This window comes from Periplaneta americana, chromosome 15 (genome assembly GCF_040183065.1).
Source record: "Periplaneta americana isolate PAMFEO1 chromosome 15, P.americana_PAMFEO1_priV1, whole genome shotgun sequence".
NCBI lineage: Eukaryota > Metazoa > Arthropoda > Insecta > Blattodea > Blattidae > Periplaneta > Periplaneta americana.
The window spans coordinates 158,656,923-158,677,568 of NC_091131.1; the positions used below are offsets into that span (position 1 = coordinate 158,656,923).

The window sequence follows — 20,646 nt, forward strand, 5'->3', positions numbered from 1 at the left end:
CTTCTCGTCGAGAAGTTCTCGATCTATTATACACGATGGCAATGTTACTAGTCAAGAAAGCTTTGTTGATTCATTTTCATTTTTATTAAAATGCAACATTCCACTTGAATTATCCGAATCCCAGTAATCAACGTCACTTGACAGATGATTTTCAATAAATCTTAATATTAAACAATCTCTGATACGTGACTATCCATAATATCATATAGCAGAAGCTATAACATAACCTAACTAATATACACAAGTGTTAGAAAAGTTTTAATTAATGACGATGACATAAAAAATAAACATGAATCATTTTAAAAGGAATAATTATTGAATGTACAATTTTCAAATTTGAATGTGGTTGGTGGTTCAATTGATGTTATATTGGACGTGTGCGTAATAGAAGTGAACTCGTTGATTTAGGCCTACATGGTGTATTCAACTTATTCAAAATTTCCGAATGAATAATTTTAAAAGGAATAATTATTGAATGTACAATTTTCAAATTTGAATGTGGTTGGTGGTTCAATTGATGTTATATTGGACGTGTGCGTAATAGAAGTGGAACTCGTTGATTTAGGCCTACATGGTGTATTCAACTTATTCAGGATTTCCGAATGGTGCTCTTCATTTATTTGTAAATCGGATTTCAGAAGATGCATAGGTATGATCAGTGATTTTTATTAATTCTTGTTCTTGAATGCCAATGCGAGTCATATTTGAAACTGCTGTGCATCGACTGGAGTGGTTTGTAATTTTATATAACTTATATATATATATATATATATATATATATATTTTTTTTTTTTTTTTTTTTTGACGTCCAGACCAGCGCAGTTTCAAATGTTGGCAAACAAAGAAACAAATGCTAGGGACGCGATAAAATTGTGCGATAAGCAGCCATGATTGGTTGAAATACGGCCTTTCGTACCGTTTTATTGGTCAAGAGTAGTATGACGTAGTAAGAGTGTAATAGTCAATGGAAAATCGTGTTACAGTGGCGTAGAGCCTAGAACTTATAGGCCTATTATGAGCTTACTGAAGTATGAATCTCATTCTGATAGAAGTGTTATTTGCCAAGAATCTGTTGTCTTTATTTTTAAAAGTTTCAATTATCTTGTAAATAATAAACGCAGTTTAAATATTCATTTTAGTAAGTCTGCGTATTTTTTTTACATTCCATCGCTATGCCAATGTGATAGCATACGCAGTTTTCAACCCAGCGGTACGTAGTTCGATTCACGGCATGGACGAATACTAATCTCTGTTCTTTAGGACTAAGACTTTGTCCCTCGACTTGTAATTGTTCTGTGATGTTCACACGGCGGTTCTGCGTCGTGCTGACTTCACAGCTAGGGATGTCCGCAATTTGAATATACAGGTCTCATACAATAGACCTTTCTGGTTTTTCGAACATATGTAATTTACATTCTATGAATCTGATGTGCATGAAAATAGTACCAATGGAAAAAGAAACTGAAAAAATTTAGTTCCTTACCTTAAAAAAGTTCAATGTGTCTCTCCTTGGTAACATGGCACACATCAAGCCTATAGTCAAGTTCCACGTAATCTGAGGAGTTTAGTGCTGAGAGGAATGCGGCTCCGACTAGTCTAGCGCGGTACTGGAGTAGGAGGGGACAGTGACAGCGGCAGTCTGGAAGGAAGTACAATCTTACTGAAAACATTCGCCCAATTTACGAGAGCAGTATGCCTATTAGTTTTCTAACGTATTTTGGCGAGATAGAGATACAAATATTGTAGAAAATTTATTTATTTATTTATTCTGGTGAAGTTAAGACCATCACACCACCAGAAATACAAATACAATAAAATAAATACAAATAAAAATCATAATAAAACTACAATAATATAAATGAAAAGAAGAATCATACTATAAAATTTAGTAATTAGTAGAACTGAATTAAATTTGTAAAGTAATCAATTTAAATATACTGTACTGCTGAACTCACTTGAGAAGTAAAACTACTTGATTTGTATTTTAAGATATTACCAACAAATGATTTTCGCATGACATTATAGGAATCTGTTTTTCACGATACCAATCACACATATTCTAAAATTCCAATAGAATAAAACCACAAACTTTTCCACAGCATGTTTCCTTAAAAATGACTTGTAACCGTGAAATATTTAACATGAGTAATTCCACACCTGTGGAGTAACGGTCAGCGCGTCTGGCTGCGAAACCAGGTGGCCCGAGTTCGATTCCCGGTCGGGGCAAGTTACTTGATTGAGGTTTTTTCCGGGGTTTTCCCTCAACCCAATACGAGCAAATGCTGGGTAACTTTCGGTGCTGGACCCCGAACTCATTTCACCGGCATTATCACCTTCATTTCATTCAGACGCTAAATAACCTAGATGTTGATACAGCGTCGTAAAATAACCCAATAAAATAAAATAAATCTCTCTTAACCGAGTCATATGCCTTTTTGAAATCTATGAATAAGTGATGCACTGTACCCTTATACTCCCATTTTTTCTCCATTATCTGTCGAATACAAAATATCTGGTCAACAGTAAAGTTGTTCTATTACGCCTAAACCCACACTGATGATCCCCAATAATTTCATCTACATATGGAGTTAAATCATAATGTTATTAGTATCAATATTACAACCTTTACCCTAACGCTCGTCTGTGATTTACATGTCACATCTAGTCTTTCATCTTCCTGAACTGACACGAATTCCGCCAAGTCTAATTCCTTGACTACAAACATTGCACATTCAATTAATTCATTTTGGATCTTACTTGAAGTCCCTTTAAAGCCCGATATGGATTCCAACTTTTCTCTAACAAACTGATCTTCTTGCGCAAGCATGTCCAATATTTCTAGGTAATTGCCTTTATTTTCTGACTGATCGCTCTCATCGTGTCCACGAAATGCGAGCTCTTGCTTTCCTAAGAAGCAGTTGACTTGAATCAGTCTTGCAAGATATCGTCTATTGCGACTCAACATTTATTTGTGCTTGAGACTCGAGAGTCGAGCGCTTCTGATAGAGAAATCTCTATGCATTGTCCCAGAAGATGATATCGTTCCCTATGAAGAATATGTTTCTTAGAAATTTGTTTCTTCCGTGCTTTACGATGGTAGTTTTTAATATTACATGCAATGCCAGTTTCACTTCATTCTTTATTATCACATTCACATCAAAGACAGAAGACAAACGTAACAACGCATCATGTCGGTCATTACCATAGGTGGGCAACTCGTGCTCTCAAAGTATCAACACAATCTCAGTGCAGGTAGAACGGACTCTGTAGTAGCGGTAATGTCTGTGTGCTGTTCTTTTAAGACACAAGTTCGATCGCGTCTGCAGTAAGTGGCGGCTCGTTTTAAGTGAAGAACAATATAATTCCCAGATCAATTCCCTTTAGTTACGAGTAAAAAGAGAATTTCTTTTATTAAGTAGAAAGTTAAAACGTGTATTCTATTACACTTTCTTACGCATGACATTTTATGTTACAAATAAACAGTGAAGGTTTTAGTAAAGAAATACTGTCTGCATCTGCTTTAGAACAGCTAAAGGTAAAAATGAGATATCAACAAGGTGAGACTGATATCAAATATCGTTAGCACGTTGTGCGTGCGAGTTACAGAATTGCACGACATATAATCGACTAGCTAAGAACATTTATGGACAAATTTGAAATGTGGTAGTATCATGTAGAACATAGACAACTTCACTTTCTTTGACTATAAACTATCCTGATGAGTGATAAGAAAATCATCTTATCAAATATAAGACCCTACTTCAAGACCTACAGCAGAATTCACTGCTAAGTTTGGAGAAACAGTGACAATTGACAAGGAATCGAATTTTTTTTTAAATCTTTTTCGGCTTACGCCGATAGAAAATCCTGAAAATTTACAGCTTGAATTAATAAATCTACAGAACAGCACGTCACTCAGATTCCAGCAAAATCAGGAATGGAACTGTTCGTAATGTTGCCTAAGTCAGAATTTCCAAATATATTCTTTGCTTCCATATAATTATACTGTACGTGCTTGAGGCAGAGTTTAATACAAGAAAGAAGTGTAAAAGCTCTGAAAGTAAAGAAAAAGCTCAGAAGTAAGCTTATTTTATCTGCTGTGACATATAAAAATACTTCCTTGAATTTGTGATTGTTTGCGAATACAGACTGTACCCTTTCTGAGAACAGAGGAATACTCTTTAACCCAGATAAACCTACTGACCTATATGTAGGACGGCATATATGTTCTCAATTTAAATCTATCTCTTTGACTTCCTACAAGTTGGCAGTCCTGTTGCTAATGTTACAGATATCTATTTAGTTGTTGATGATGATGATGTTGCAAGTGTTCATATCCTAGTATACTTGTGTTTGGAAGTTGTCTGTGTCTTACCATGACAAACACTTTGTAAGTGTAATTTATTTTATTTACTTTTAAGTGGAACTACAACTTTGTAATTTTATTTGTACACTTATAAGACATGAATACAACGTATTATTAAGTAAGATTGCAATTTACTGTGATTACTTCGCGTTTATAATAGGCTAAACTGAAACGACCTATATGTAGGACGGTAGGATGATCCGCGTACATTTCTGTTAAAATAATTTTGTCTTTTTAATATTTAAAATTCTGTAATCCAGCAATATGTATGTTACATAGTGAATAAAAGAGCAGATTTTCAAGAGCACCATGGCTGCAAACAATTTATCAAGAATAAACCCATCACCCTGATGCAGCTTATCACTTTTTCTTCGACAACTTTTTCACCAGTATTCCTCTATTTGTGGAGCTAGAAAAGCGAAAAATCAGAGCCACTGCTACTATTCGAGACAACAGGAAGTCAAACTGCCCCTTGGTGACTACTCGTGAGATGAAGAAAAGATAGAGAGGATCTTATGACTTACAAACAGCTGAAGGAAAAGTTGTCCTTTACAAGTGGAACGATAACAGTGTCATTACTGTAGCATAAAATGCCATGCCTGTGAACCCACTGCAAAGTGTCTCTAGATATTCAAGACTTGAGAAAAATAAAATTCAAAATTTTCAGCCCAGAAATATATCTATCTACAACAAACACATGGGTGGAGTTGATCGTGCAAATCAGAATATATCATTGTATAGAATTGTCATTTGTGGTAAAAAATGGTACTTCCCCATAATCATGCAGTGTATTGACATGGCTGAGCGAAATGCATGGCTTCTCCACAAAAATAATGACGGAAAGCTGGATCATCTGGCAATCACACGACGAGTAAGCGCTCAACAAAAAGAGGCCCAAGCAAGGCATCGCGAATGGAACATGCAGATTCGAGATACGACAGGCTCGAACATTTAGTGATCTAACAGAACTGTCAAACCAGGTGTAGAGTGTGTCATCAGAAGACTTCCTGTAGGAAGGAAGTGTGGCATTGGCTTACATGTCAAGTGTTTTCTTGTAAAGGGTGCGTCAGAAAGAACGGATGGATTTCAAACTATCGATACGCAACGAGGAGAGAGATATAGTGAGGGGGACCACGACTGTTGGGTCAGCCATAGAATGCAGTTTCAGTTGAGAACATGGTGTTGGTCTGGTGTACAACGTGCTTTCATCGCAGAGACATTTTTGAAAAATGAAGAGTCTGTGATCGTCACTCAGGACTCATTTCGACATCGGATGTCACGCTAGGATTCCAATTCGGAATACAATTTTGCGGTGGGTGGCTTCATTTCGTATCACAGGTTCAACATTAAAGAAGAAATCACCTGGACGAAATTCTATTGCACTGAGATTGTCCGAGGCTACGGTAAGATCTCGCGCCCTGCGACTTCTTTCTTTGGGACCATTTGAAGGCGTAAGTTTGTAAACATCGATCACATACACTGGACGAACTGAAGACAGCGATTCGTGAAGAAATCGTGGCAATTGCACCAGCTATGACTGTGAAAGTGATGGCGAACATCAGAAAACGCCTCGATGCCTGTATTGAAAGCCAAGGACATCATATGGATAATGTTGTTTTACATAAATAAACTGCATGTATTGGTGAATATGTTGATAACAATAAATTTTTGATTTGATGAATCTTTACAATTTTCTTGCTATGTGAAATCCATCCGTTCTTTCTGACGCACCCTGTATATCACACTAATATATAGTAAATATTCAGAACTTTGCATATATGTGACAGTTTATTTATGTCATCACTGTGATTAGTTAATTTTCATTTTCAAGTTACAATATTGCACAATTTACCGCTGAATTATATATGTGGATTTATTTTGTTGCAATTCACAGTAATGAACACTGAATGTTCATATTATTCTTTGCTCACTTCAAGAATATATAAGAGAAAACAATTTGTGTTTACAGTTTATAATATAGACTATTATCACAAGAATGAGTTAAAGTATTCAGTCTAAAATTACATTGTTGCACTATATTATTGTAGTTTTGATTTACATTGAGATCACAACTCGTTTTATCTGCATTCACTCCTACATTTCGGACAACTAATGCATATTGCCCATATGTTCTCCCTATATCCTACCGACCTATATGTAGGACGCCACTTATTTAAAAAACCGATGCCACGATTGCACAGTGGTTGTTAAAAAACTATATAAACGAATATTTTAAGTACATTTTATCAGGATATGATGAAATTCACAGTAAAAAAAAGTTTCAGGCTTATCTGGGTTAATGTATAAAGACTTGTAAATTCTAGCGTTCTACGTTTCAAATAAGATATATAATAAGAAATATTAACAAATAGTGTAATAATAAATAAGTGTAGAAGCTATATTTGTTATATCTTGAAAAGGCTGTATTCAGTTTGTGTTTCCAGTACTAAACTAATTTACAAAGCTAGAAAATAATATACTTTTGTTATGTGTTCACGTATAGTCTGTCTTAAATTACTAGAACTATTGTACCATGCGTCATTCTGAAATTCAAATCATGGAATAGACATCACGATCACCTGCATGAGCCACCAGAGCGCACCGTGGCTTTTGCAGCAAAATTACAAACAACTTGTAACTGCTGCGGCTGGCTCCGTCTGTCTTTCTCTCTTTCAAAGGTTTGTTAGAACTTTGTGAGCACGAGTTGCCCATCCATAGTCATTACACTTGCTGTTAACCATTCATATTGCTCATACCACTGAGACTGGAATTTATGTGACTGTACAATATTTAGATTAGGTTTTGGTCTTCTTTCACTGCACACCTCTCTTCATAGGACAACGAAGAAAATGGTCTTCATTTTAAATATACTATTAGATCACTACACTGATTCATGTTTCTAAACTCACAAACAAACCTGCACTGAAATACCGGCCTCACTTCACTTCACCGCTGCTGTTAACCAATACGGTCATGCTCCTGTGTCATCGGAAAAGTTCGTTTTCACGTAGTATCCTTTAGCGACCGTTAAATATAGGCTATTTTCAATTTTCACATTCGTTTTATAGCCTGCCCACTGACATTAAAACCTGCGCCACAAACCAGTGTTCGTTCGTGCGCAGGTTGTCATAGTGGGGGATCTGTTGTGTTGTAGAGAGAAGTTTTGTATGATATTCTTATTGAATTTGGTATTCTCAAGAAACTAGTTCGATTAATTAAAATGTGTCTCAGTGAAACGTACAGCAGAGTTCGTATAGGTCAGTTTCTGTCAGATGCGTTTCCAATTCACTGTGGGCTAAAGCAAGGAGATGCACTATCACCTTTACTTTTTAACTTTGCTCTAAAGTATGCCATTAGGAAAGTCCAGGATAACGGAGAGGGTTTGGAATTGAACGGGTTACATCAGCTGCTTGTCTATGCGGATGACGTGAATTGTTAGGAGAAAATCCACAAACGATTAAGGAAAACACGGAAATTCTACTTGAAGGAAGTAAAGCGATAGGTTTGGAAGTAAATCCCGAAAAGACTAAGTATATGATTATATCTCGTGACCAGAATATTGTACGAAATGGATATATAAAAATTGGAAATTTATTTTTTGAAGAGGTGGAGAAGTTCAAATATCTTGGAGCAACAGTAACAAATATAAATGATACTCAGGAGTAAATCAAACACAGAATAAATATGGGGAATGCCTGTTATTATTCGGTTGAGAAGCTTTTATCATCCAGTCTGCTGTCAAAAAATCTGAAAGTTAAAATTTATAAAACAGTTAAATTACCGGTTGTTCTTTATGGTTGTGAAACTTGGACTCTCACTTTGAGAGAGGAACATAGGTTAAGGGTGTATGAGAATAAGGTGCTTAGGAAAATATTTGGGGCTAAGAGGGATGAAGTTACAGGAGAATGGAGAAAGTTACACAACACAGAACTGCACGCATTATATTCTTCACCTGACACAATTAGGAACATTAAATCCAGACGTTTGAGATGGGCAGAACATGTAACACGTATGGGCGAATCTAGAGATGCATATAGAGTGTTAGTTGGGAGGCCGTAGGGAAAAAGACCTTTGGGGAGGCCGAGATGTAGATGGGAAGATAATATTAAAATGGATTTGAGGGAGGTAGGATATAATGATAGAGAATGGATTAATCTTGCTCAGGATAGGGACCAATGGCGGGCTTATGTGAGGGCGGCAATGAACCTGCGGGTTCCTTAAAAGCCGGTAAATAAGTGAGTAAGTAAGTAAGCAAGTAATAATATTATGATAGTTCTTTTTGAGATTTTTTTTACAATTTTACTGAGCGAGAGGAAGATCGGTTTTTTTGCATCAACATATTAAGGATATGTTCGTGGACAAGTTTCTGCACAAAACCGGTCGTTCTCTCGCTCAGTAAAATTGTAAAAAATTCTCAAAAGTACTATCAAAGTATTATTAGTAGGCCTATCACAATATTACCAATGGCAGCTGTTGATAGAAATGTGTTATAGGTCGCGCCAGGGATTTTGGCAGATGGATTTTCTTATTGTGAACTGGAGAGCGAGTCCTCACCGCTGCAAGATCGGCTGTTATCTCTGTCGCAGTGGAATGGGTAGGACATAAGAGTAAACATGCACGCCCGAGTATTCTATTGAACTGTGCACAGTCACCTCCAAAAACTAAACAAATATTACAGTAGTCTATATGTGTCTTTGGTATTCCCAAGAAACTTGTTCGATTAATTAAAATGTGTCTCAATGAAACTTACAGCAGAGTCCGTATAGGCCAGTTTCTATCTGATGCGTTTCCAATTCACTGCGGGCTAAAGCAAGGAGATGCACTATCACCTTTACTTTTTAACTTCGCTCTAGAATATGCCATTAGGAAAGTTCAGGATAACAGAGAGGGTTTGGAATTGAACGGGTTACATCAGCTTCTTGTCTATGCGGATGACGTGAATATGTTAGGAAAAACTCCACAAACGATTAGGGAAAACACGGAAATTTTACTTGAAGCAAGTAAAGAGATAGGTTTGGTAGTAAATCCCGAAAAGACAAAGTATATGATTATGTCTCGTGACCAGAATATTGTACGAAATGGAAATATAATCTGTTATATATATATATATATATATATATATATATATATATATATATATATATGTATATGGAAATATGTTAATCCTTAGTCAATAGATAAGACTGAGTTTTACGAAATACGAACATTAAGGGATGGAAAATGGGAGGCAGTAATGATCAAAATAATTATACCGATTTATTTTTTTAACCAGCAGACGTGCAGCCTTTAAATTTAAAACAAAGATTCACTCATAAAATTGGGTTAGACTATCCATCTCATCTCTCAGAATTGTTTCTAAAATGTATAAGGAAAGTAAAAAATTCAATTTCATGTAGGCTACTCCCTTGAAATAACTTCAGGTTTTTTTTTTACTTCAGAGTAGAGAGGAGAGAGAAAGAAGTCGACGATTTTAAAAATTCACTAAACTATATTTAACTAGAGACGTAACATTTAAAATGAAGGTTACTCTCTACAATATTGGTTAAACATTCTTAGATTTTTTAAATACCATATCCTAAGGTACTGATGAAAAGGCAGAAGGGAGTGAGAAATCTCTTGTCATCCGATCTCGATTAAAGTTGATATCTGGGGATCTTTGCGATCACAGAATACGAATAAGGTATTATTTAGTCCGACTTTGTCCCTGAAGTGGTGGAGTGGGACAAAAATGGGTGAAAAATTAAATTAGATATCTTAGGGGTTTTCGAGACGAAAATTACGAATAATACAATTTGTGCGAATTCAATATGGCAGTTTCAGTACTATGAATTATATTTTAAAAAATTAAACATCGGATATCGCACAGGTAACACATGTACAGTATTTAAGGGAGTATGTAACACCTTTTGATAGTAGGCCTATACATTTAGTAAAATCCAAAGTGTAATTTCTACATATTCTGAATGAATGCTGTGCTGGAATTTAATATAGTCATCAGCCAATACCTCTAGATTAATAAACAACCTTTTAGAATCCATAAAATACAGTATTTATTGTGAATGGTAATTATATTTTTCAATTGGTGCAATTTGTGCAGGGAAAATTGGTTTATCCGATATTTTGTACGATTTCGAATATTTTAAAATGCTTTCTTCTCTGTTCTATTCACAATGTGCGTGTGAAGAAATTATTGCCCTTGTAATATCCATTACAATCCTATTTATTATACTCTTATATAAATCTAACTTCCGCAGCATGCAATTTTACCCAATTAACCAAATTATATTTTGATTATTAAGAAGAATCGTAATTTTATTAACTTGAATTGTCGCACCACCAGTAGATGATCCCTAGATTATTACTGGACAGATCTTGTATATTGATCTGGTAAGGGTAGGATTATATATATATATATATATATATATATATATATATATATATATATATATGCGCAATGCAATGCTTTTTCCTTGTAATTAAGAATTAATTTAATTTAGAAAATGTAGGAGACGTATTGTAAAATCACTGCGAACGGAAGTCATTTACATTTACTAAAGGTATTCTTTGAGTAGGACTGTACCCGTGGTGTGTTTCATAATAAGGATAATTGATATGAGCTGCTGTTATGAAAATATGAACGACTCAGAATGTTATCGCATCTCATTCTCGCAGCTTACACAAACAATATTGGCTCGCCTACTGGAAATGTCATCGAGGTCATCTGCCAAAATCGGTGCCTCCGACTATACTTACATTCATAATGGTATGTTCATTAACTCCTCGAATGAAAATGGCTAGGTGAGCTTTTTCATTTCTATCTGTGCTTTCGTCCAATGCAAGTGAGTAAGCTACAAACAGGTTAATTGTGGCTTTTACTTCAGATTCAATTACATTTACAATCTTGAAATTCCTTCTCTGAACTGTAATTGGAAACAATTTAATGTTCTTAAACTTTGATTTTGTTCTGGACACAGTATTTTAGTAACGTCCTGTATGCACGATTTTACAAATCATTCTTCTGTAAAGGGCTTCATTGATTTTCCAATATTCCAAGCTAAAACATAGCTAGCAAAAAGCTTTTTTTTTTTTTTGTTTAAGACTGAAGACACGTGTGTTATTTGTGTTTGTATTTTCTTGTTTTATATTTATCAAAATGTTTGTAGGTCTACGCATTTCACCTAAAATTAAACGAAAAACTATATGTTTGTCATGCGGAACTGAGTGTAAACGTATTGTAATATACTGATTATTATGTATAACAAACAGATACACAGATAGCCCCAAAATAAATTATTTTCACATGTCCAGCATCCCTGTAATTGTATGATATTCTTTGTGAAGAGTCGAGTATTGTCGTTGCATGTTGAATTTTAACACACCCTTAAGAATTTTCGAACAAATTAAGCATTTCACATTCTCCCCACTAACTCAAAAAAAAATGTCTCTTCCTATTTATCCTTGAATGTACTACGTCCATGATTAGAAGACAATGTGAAACGATGGAACACTCCGACCAACACAATGATAATGGCAGTCCGCCACTGCTCTTCATTTGCGCATAAACATTGAGTACAGTACAGGTGGGGATGGGTGAGGCGGAGCGCGCTCATTACGTACTGGCTTCGGTTCCGTTCAGGGGCTTAGTCGCGAGTAGGCTTTTGGAGACGTCTGACATAGTCTAATATAGACTAATTTGAATCAGACACTGTTGAATACATATATGCCTTTGGGTCAACGAACAATAAATCGTGTTCATCCAAAATTATTAGAAGTTATTGAACCTTTGTACGAAAAATTTATAAGCATTTAATTAAAATAATATAAAATAGCTTCCATCGTATTTACAGGGGTGTATTTCAGCCCTGACGGCGCCAAGGTACTTTTCTATTTTAATATGAATCTTCTAGATTCAAAACCCCCTAAAGACCGCTTTGTTCAGATCTGAGTTATACCCAAATAATGCTTGCTAACAATGTTTCTAATGATTTACATAGTTTTAATTCAAAAAGCCACTAAATTTGAAGCAAAAGATTTGTTAAAAGTCACTGTTAGGTTCAAAATTCCCTTCATTTGCCACCAGTTACTATCATAATCCTTTAATTTGTTAAAGTGGACATAAAGGATTCTGAATCTATAGGATTCATTATTGTCAAAATAATTTTGCATTTATATAAAGTCATATTTTATTTTATTGATATTTAAACTATTTCATAACGTGGTCTATTCCGCAGACCTAACAACCTCTTTATCTAGATTCGAACCCATATGTTTTCGTCTGACAGTCCTCAAGAATTTCTGCTGAAAAGTTGATGACGATGATAGCAAGGACGACAACTACTATACTAAAAGCCAGGTTATGAACCGACTAAACCGGAAGCAACGTTCTGTTGCTCTCTTTCTAAGCTCTGTTGCCACATGGTGGCGCGAGATTCAAAGCGTGTTCAGCGTTTGTCACCGATATGTTTAAAATAACTACTGTATATAGTTCTCGATAACACTATCAACAATATTAGTAATTAAAATTACTGTTTAAGAAAGCACGAGCTAATGACGCTGGTACGAAATGCGACTCGTAATGCACGTGGTACTGCAAATGAACTGGGAAGTTTGGCTACATTGTCTCCGTGATCCCGTTGCCAGATTTTCGTTAGTAGTAGTGATGGAGGAAATAAATTAAATACCGATATATTGATATTGCAATATATTGCAAACCTAATTTCGATAAATGATATATATCGCAGAAAATATATCAATATATCGAACGATTATCGATATATCGCTATTCCGTAAGCAAATTGCATTTTCAGGCGTACATTTACTGTATTGCAATGAAATTACTTAAATTTTAATATTCCGTTTTACCATTGAAATTAACATCATAACAGCCAAAAGCATAAATGTAAAATTGTAACAATAAACAATACATTTTCAATACCATATGATGTAGGATCAAAATTATGGTGGAGGCAAGGGAACTTAAATGATATAGTGGGAAAGAGTTAAGTGAACTTTACATGGTTGAGTATTTGATATTGGAACACGATTCAATTATTTTAATATTATATAGGATTCAATCCAGGACATACATATACTGCTCTTTTCTACCTAACAACGTAATCATTTTAAATGTAAGTAAACAGAACTTATATTTATTTCTAAATATAAGTAAACCGTACTTAGAATGTTACAAGTTTTAACAAATATGACAGTTGATTTGATACAATCCTTCTATAGCAGTTGTTACACTCCAACATTCCAAACAACAATGGTGATGATTATAGGGATATAATTTTTATGCACTAAAAGATATAAGAAAACAGTGTCAGCACTAGGTTGTGCATAGAAATCATAGACGTAAACAAGTGTCACATCGGTATTAAATCCTTGTTTCTCTTTCCATTTCAGAATATAGAAATAATAGTTTTGTTACTCGTTTTAAGGTCAGACAGTTGCCTTTCAGGGTGGAAGTTGCTCCTGCCTTGGATAACATTAATAATAATATTAAAACACTAGTATATAAACCTCCTGTCTGACTCACGTTCGCACACGCTGCATTTTGAATTTGGTGCTGCATATTAAACAGTTTCAATTCGAATTCCAGTCCAGCCAATTAGAACAAGGTATTGAGTGAGATTGCACAATTATGTAACTGTCCACCTTCAGTAGCGCCATCTCTCGGGAATTATCGGAATTGTCTAATGTGAATTTTGTTGTTGTTGATAATTATAATAATTACAAAAAAAATTGATAAATTTATTAGAAAACCGATATATATCACGATATATTGAATCAAAATTTCGATATCGATATATCGCTATATCGAAACAAAAATATCGGTATTTCGTAAAAACCGATATATCGTTCCCATCTCTAGTTAGTAGACGACATTTTCACGTGAGGTCCAATGCAAAGCTCCGTTCTCTTTTTCCCCCTCCAACCCCCCCCCCCCACACTCAACGTGTCGTCGCTGCACAGGCTACCCCTCTAACCCGCACTTTCCTCTCGCCCTGCCAACTGCTTCCTGTTTAGTCGGTTCATAACCTGGCTTTTAGTATGCAGTGAAACTTCCCTTAACGGACACTTCCCAACAGCTTAATTTCATTGTTGTTGGTTTTATTAAATTATACATGTTTATAGTACTATGTATTTAGTTTTGTTAAGATGGCATACTTGATATAATAATCGAAAATATACAATATATAATCGATACTATGGAATACTCGGGGTGGGTCCTATAATGCATCTGTTCCCAATTTAGACATAATTTCAAGGGATTTGGTCACTTCATTCTCTTTCTGGTACCATTCTCCATTGTATAAAAATTTTACAGAGCAAAATTATGCAAAACAAAATCTTTTGCATGTAAAGGTGTGCATATACCTTAAGCACTGCTTTGTAGACACAATGTTAGAAGCAGTGACCACAGGGTGATGTATGTTTCAGCAGAGCACCGAGCATGTGAGGAGTTTCGGGAGGAGCACCTCGGAGGTGTCGCTGGCGGTGAGCCGGCAGAGCGTGGTTGCTCCCGCGCCGCGCCGCAGCGAGATCGACAGCATCGCGCCCCAACCGCCGCGGGACTCCCACGAGGCTCTGCTGAACAGCCAGCCCAATAAGAGGAAGGAGGAGGTGTCGGCAGAAGTACCCAAGCTTGGCATCTCTGCCGAGAGTCACACCGCCAGTGACATCCGAACGCCTGTCTTCGATAAGAACCAGGAGTAAGTCACTTCCACAGTTCCCAGGTTGGGGGATTTTCCCTTAAACTTGTACTGGTATCAGCGAATAGGGATATTATAAAGAATGGACACTGAGCGAATTTTCCTGTGTTTTGTTTCTCTGTGCGCCAGCGGCTAGTTCCACTTTCAAGCGCTAGAGGTAGTGTAATCGAGCATACGCTAAGATAATAATTGAGAATAGAATTAAGGCACAGGATCCAAAAATCGCCTACCTTATTGCGTAATCCAGTAACGCTTTGCTTCAAATAAATTCAAGTTAACAGCTTTTCCTTATTTCTCAGTCACAAACTAGTTGTAATAATAATATTTTATATTTCAGATATAATACATTATATTATAAAATAATATAATACATTATAAAATTAAGTATCGAATTCGTTTAATATTTGTATATAATATAATATAGGAATATGGTTTTACTTCTCGTAAGAGTTTTCTTTTTCCATTTTCAGCGCTATCAAATCATTACATATTTTAATTGTTGTTGGGCTCAACGCCTCAACTCTCATTATAAAGGAACTCTAGAGTCTAGACATTGCAGTTAATGAAGGATTTATTATTTTATGGGTCCAATTTATTTTATTTGAGTACATAATGTACCTAGATGTATTAATTGTATGTGTTATATTTCCGCTGTGTCGACTGCTAGCTGGTGTGATGTCAGCGCCAACTCTAGGGAGAAAGCAGAATCTGATGCTTTAGCTGGCTTGAAGGTCATTGAAATCAGTACGGCTACATCAAAGGTACCGACGCGAAGTGTCCATTCTTTATAATCCCTATTCGCTGCTGGTATCCTATATTGAAGGAACAGAACTATAATGAAAGTTTTGAGAAACTCTAGGGAAAAGAATAAAACTGTCTTTTATAATACAACGAATGCTAATAGTTTTCTGGTAATTTAATTATTGAGCTTAACGAATGTTTGTTATCATGATAATTATTTCGAGACCGGAAGTCCATGTCCGGTGTGTGGATAGAGCGTCAGCACGTAGAGCTGAAAACCCGGGTTCAAATCCCGGTGCCGAAGAGAATTTTTCTCCGTTCCACTCATCTTTCATCATATGATGACGCAGAATATCTGCACGGAAATATTATATGTACTTCGGTACATCATAATAATATATGATATGCGAAAAAATAATCACTTGTGATTTAAGACGGCGGTTATTCCGTCGGATCCCGACCAGTTAGTCACTCATAACGAGTGCACCTCTGCACATGTATGGTCATTGTGCCACTGTCATACATCTATGACGCAGTGTATGAGGTAGTAGTAGTAGTAGTAGTAGTAGTAGTAGTAGTAGTAGTAGTAGTAGTAGTAGTAGTAGTAGTAGTAGGTTTATTTTGCCTGGCAGAGTTAAGGCCATGAGGCCTTCTCTTCCACTCAACCAGGTTTCAATAATATACATGAAATACACTGGAGGGAACCCAAGAGGTGGAACTTAAACTGAGAGGATTCGATCCCACATCAGGATGGGAATCCGGTGTGGCTTAGTGGATAGAGCATCAGCACGTAGAGCTGAAAACCCAGGTTCAAATTCCGGTGCCGGAGAGAATTTTCCTCCGTTCCACTCATCTTTCATCATATGATGACGCAGAATATCTGCACGGAAATATCATATGTACTTCGGTACTCATAATAATATGATAATATATGTTGGAAATAAGATAAAAATATCTAGTAATAAAGACATGACTTCTTTTAAGATATCTACAGTGTTTTTTTATAAATGAATATTACTGAAGTTTGAAAAAAGTGGCTTCCCTAATTGGATAGATCCATTAATTCTGGCTGAAAACCAACGTAGGCCTATGACCTAAATAAATTACAATATAACCAAATGTGTTTAATATTCACGCCTATGAATCATATGTGTTTCAGTTTTGTAGGCCTATATAATGTAATGGAATATTTTTATAAATAATATAAAACTATAGCATGTGGGAAATAACGAGAAAAATAATGAAGGCACGACATACCCCTTAGCAATCCTATATTAAATTAGGCCTACAGCAATTTTTAAGAGATGTCATTATTCAAGATTTTAAAAATATAAAAGAGGATTACTTTACTTTGTTGCAAATGTAGCTATATATCTATCTATAATCCATAATCTATTAAACTGGCTCCTTGTACGACATATGATTAACTTTTTAACGGTTTTCTTCTGATATTAACATTAAAACTCTTTAGTGAAGTATGACAGTAGTATCGCTGACAACAGCAGACGACACAGTGTTGCCAAGTTGAGCCTTCCGACCTTTTTGGCTGTGCTTAACTCATGGTAATATCACAGTCTAATAGATACAGTCGCGCAACTTCAACACTTTTTTTGCCAACATTCGCGACACTAGCGCCCAAGCGGCAGGCAAGGCACTGGTCATAGGGTTGATACAGCCAGCACATGCTTTAAAGGGATGCGATATGTTATAATAACGTTTTAATCATGCGTCGGAATAAAGGCAATGTGTGCAATGACGAAAATTGCAGTAACAACAAGTTTAAATCTCCGAATTTGTCGTTTTTCAGATTCCCTAAAGACCAAGAGAAAACCATAACTCAGTCAAAACCAATAATCCACGTTGTAGGTAGCCTACGTATTGTGTTCTATAAAACACTATTTTATTACTTATCAGTTACCTATTTGTATGTCAGGAAGGAGAGTTTAAATAAAAACAAAGTAAATACCTGTTGCAGTATATTATTGTTTTGCAGAGATCATGTGTAAATGTGTAACCATTCCGATTTTGGATAATGTATCTACAGTTTTTAATGCAAGTAATTCCATAATTTTTGTATTCGTGTTTTTTTCTTTATATTTTTCAAAAGTTGAATGTTATATAGCATTCAAGTAGGTATCATGGTGTTAATTTTGCAAGAATTCATGGAGTATAGTAATCCTTTTGCAAAATATTCACTTCTTGAATAAATCCAAACTATGTCGATAAATTTCTGATGTCTTCGTGTAGATTCATGTGGCAGACGTATTAAGTTCTCAAGAAATAAAAGAGCCTTTTTAAATTTAATATAAAAAGCAATCTTTTCTGCAATAATTTGCATGACTGTTATTGGTGTTGATTTTACATTCCCAGTGATTATTTGAGCCATTCAGTGCAGAAGTGGTGTAAGTCAAAATCAGGTAATGAGGTTTAAAGTAAAAATTCTGTAAAATACAGCGCAAAGTAGCAATTAATATATCTTTCGTGCTATTCACTGACTATTAATAGTTTAAATACATTCAATATTAACTGCCGCTTTGCGCTGTATTTTACAGAATGTTTACTTTAACCCTCATTACCCATTTTTGACTTACACCACTTCTGCTCTGAAAGTAAAATTAGGCCTACATTTTCTGAGTTAATTGAAGTTACCATTTTTTCAACAAAATTGTGTGTTCATTTATTTGTTCTCACCTACGTCATATTAACAGTAAGTGCATGTAAATTACGTATTTATGGGTATGATATGTTCAAATTAGGCATTATGTGTGAAAACTGGAAATGTAATGTAAAATGCGGTAAACTTGCCATAAAAATTTAAACCATAACATCAGCACTATTTGTGACTCAAAATAATAAAGGAAATATCGGTTGTTAAGAAATGGAAAAATAATGAATTTCATATTAATGTTTAAATCCTCCCCTTTTCTTTATTTTCAAGTTTACCTCAGCGGCCGAGTGTACCCCAATTTGCGGTATGCAAAATCGTTAATTTCTCAGGAAATAGGGAGAGGAGTTCACCATGCGATGTACCCTACGAGATATTCCCTACAATTTTGAAGCTGCTACGTAATTTTTACTCTTCTCACAGGAAATACAAAGTTCCAGTGATTCATAAATATATTTAGGAATGAATTGAATTAACCGACCACGTACAAACAATTATATTATTTCAAACCATGATACGTGATCAGGGCCATGATTCAGTTGTAAGGAGCAGAAAGAATTACGTTTATTCCCAGCTTCTGAAACTTGTAGATTAACTGCGTGTGAAATTCTTCCAGGATTCTAAAGTAGAATTAATAAGAACCATATACACTTATTGTATAGCATAAAAATATAAAATAAATTACGCAAAATCCGTTTTCTGATGTGTTATCATATGTCGTGTGCACACTTTTAACTTGCCTGCCGCTAGAGGGCTACTGTCGCGGCAGCTGTCAAATGTTGGCATATTTTATACGTATGAGTTGCGTGACTGTATCTATTAGACTGTGGTAATATCACGGTCTAGTATATACAGTCGCGAAGCTTGGGGTGATTTTTTGCATTTCTCGCGATAGTTGCTAGCCGCTTGGAGCGCTGGTGTGTACTAGGAACAATAGACTGTCACTGGCATCGTGATCTAATACAGGACGTAAGGCAGACCATGTGATTCGCTTAACCCGATCACGAAGGGCGGCGTTTCAACCATATAAATTAATTGGAACGCATAAAAAGTAACATATATTTCTCTCAAATGTAGTGTAATTGCATTAATAAAATTTAAAACAATGATTAGGAGACACTTCAGACATAATTCCTTGCGAGTTAAGGTGTAATATTATTTTTGGTGTGGAACGTTGTTCGTATGTGTAATAGACCTACCTGCCTTTATTTCGATTAAATATTGCGAAATTATTATACACGATTCAATAATGTTCAGTTGCACCGCACGAATATTTAGGTATGTTGAAATTATAGGTTATGTTTACTGTCCCAGTTGCCCCTTTCTGTCTAATTTTAGTGGTCTCCAATGCCCTGCCATTCATATGGAAATATTATAGGTTATGTTTACTATATCTTATATTCCTAAATTCGCAATTATACATTATAATTAAGCATAATGCCATGTATGATACGCAATAAAGTTATAATATAATAATTCACTGAGCTCCATACACTGAAATAGAAAACCCGAACATATATTACGGCCTGGTCTAGATCGAAAAGGCATTGACTATGCCGTATTTCGCATTGTTGTGAAAAGTTGTGTAAACTGTGAAATGTTCGTTATCGGTTGTAATAACTGTAAATGGCTAAAATGCAATAATTTGAGTAATAATATGGGACAAGGAAACGTTTGTTGCGCTATAAATTCTAAGAAAAAGAGGTCAGAGTTATCCTTCCGAAAGATCCAGGAAGGTGAGTTTATAAAATATAATATATACTTTATGAAAATAATATATAAACCTTATGTATTTCGTATTTCAATAGTGGAAGGAAGGTGTTAATTTTTCAAAAGAACACGATATCAAAAGTACAATACAGTTTATCGTCTGCTAGGGAAAGAGTCTGTGATGAGGCGATAGTAGCGATCCTGGTGGCTAGCAACTATCTATGGATGCATATTTCAACTGTCTATGTTTGCATATTTAGTAAGTATTGAGCTTCGCAACTGTATATACTAAACTGTGGTAATATCACAGTCTTATAGATACAGTCACGCAACTCATACGTATAAAATATGCCAACATTTGACAGCTGGCGCGACAGTAGCCCTCTAGCGGCAGGCAAGTTAACAGTGTGCACACGACATATGACAACACATCAGAAAACGGGTTTTGC

The 20,646-nt window shown here is 35.4% G+C and overlaps 1 protein-coding gene across 7 annotated transcripts in view; it reads left to right on the plus strand.

Moving 5' to 3' along the window:
* Window positions 1-20,646, plus strand: part of LOC138715483 (cGMP-dependent protein kinase, isozyme 1-like) — a 280,131-nt gene that overhangs the window by 157,966 nt on the left and 101,519 nt on the right. For 4 of the 7 annotated variants that reach the window (XM_069848431.1, XM_069848434.1, XM_069848436.1 and 1 more), the window contains one exon: window positions 14,813-15,081. In XM_069848431.1, coding sequence (XP_069704532.1) covers window positions 14,813-15,081 — 269 coding nt within the window. Of the gene's footprint in view, window positions 1-14,809; window positions 15,082-20,646 lie in introns of all 7 variants that reach the window. The other 3 variants (XM_069848430.1, XM_069848432.1, XM_069848433.1) reach the window with 1 other exon arrangement.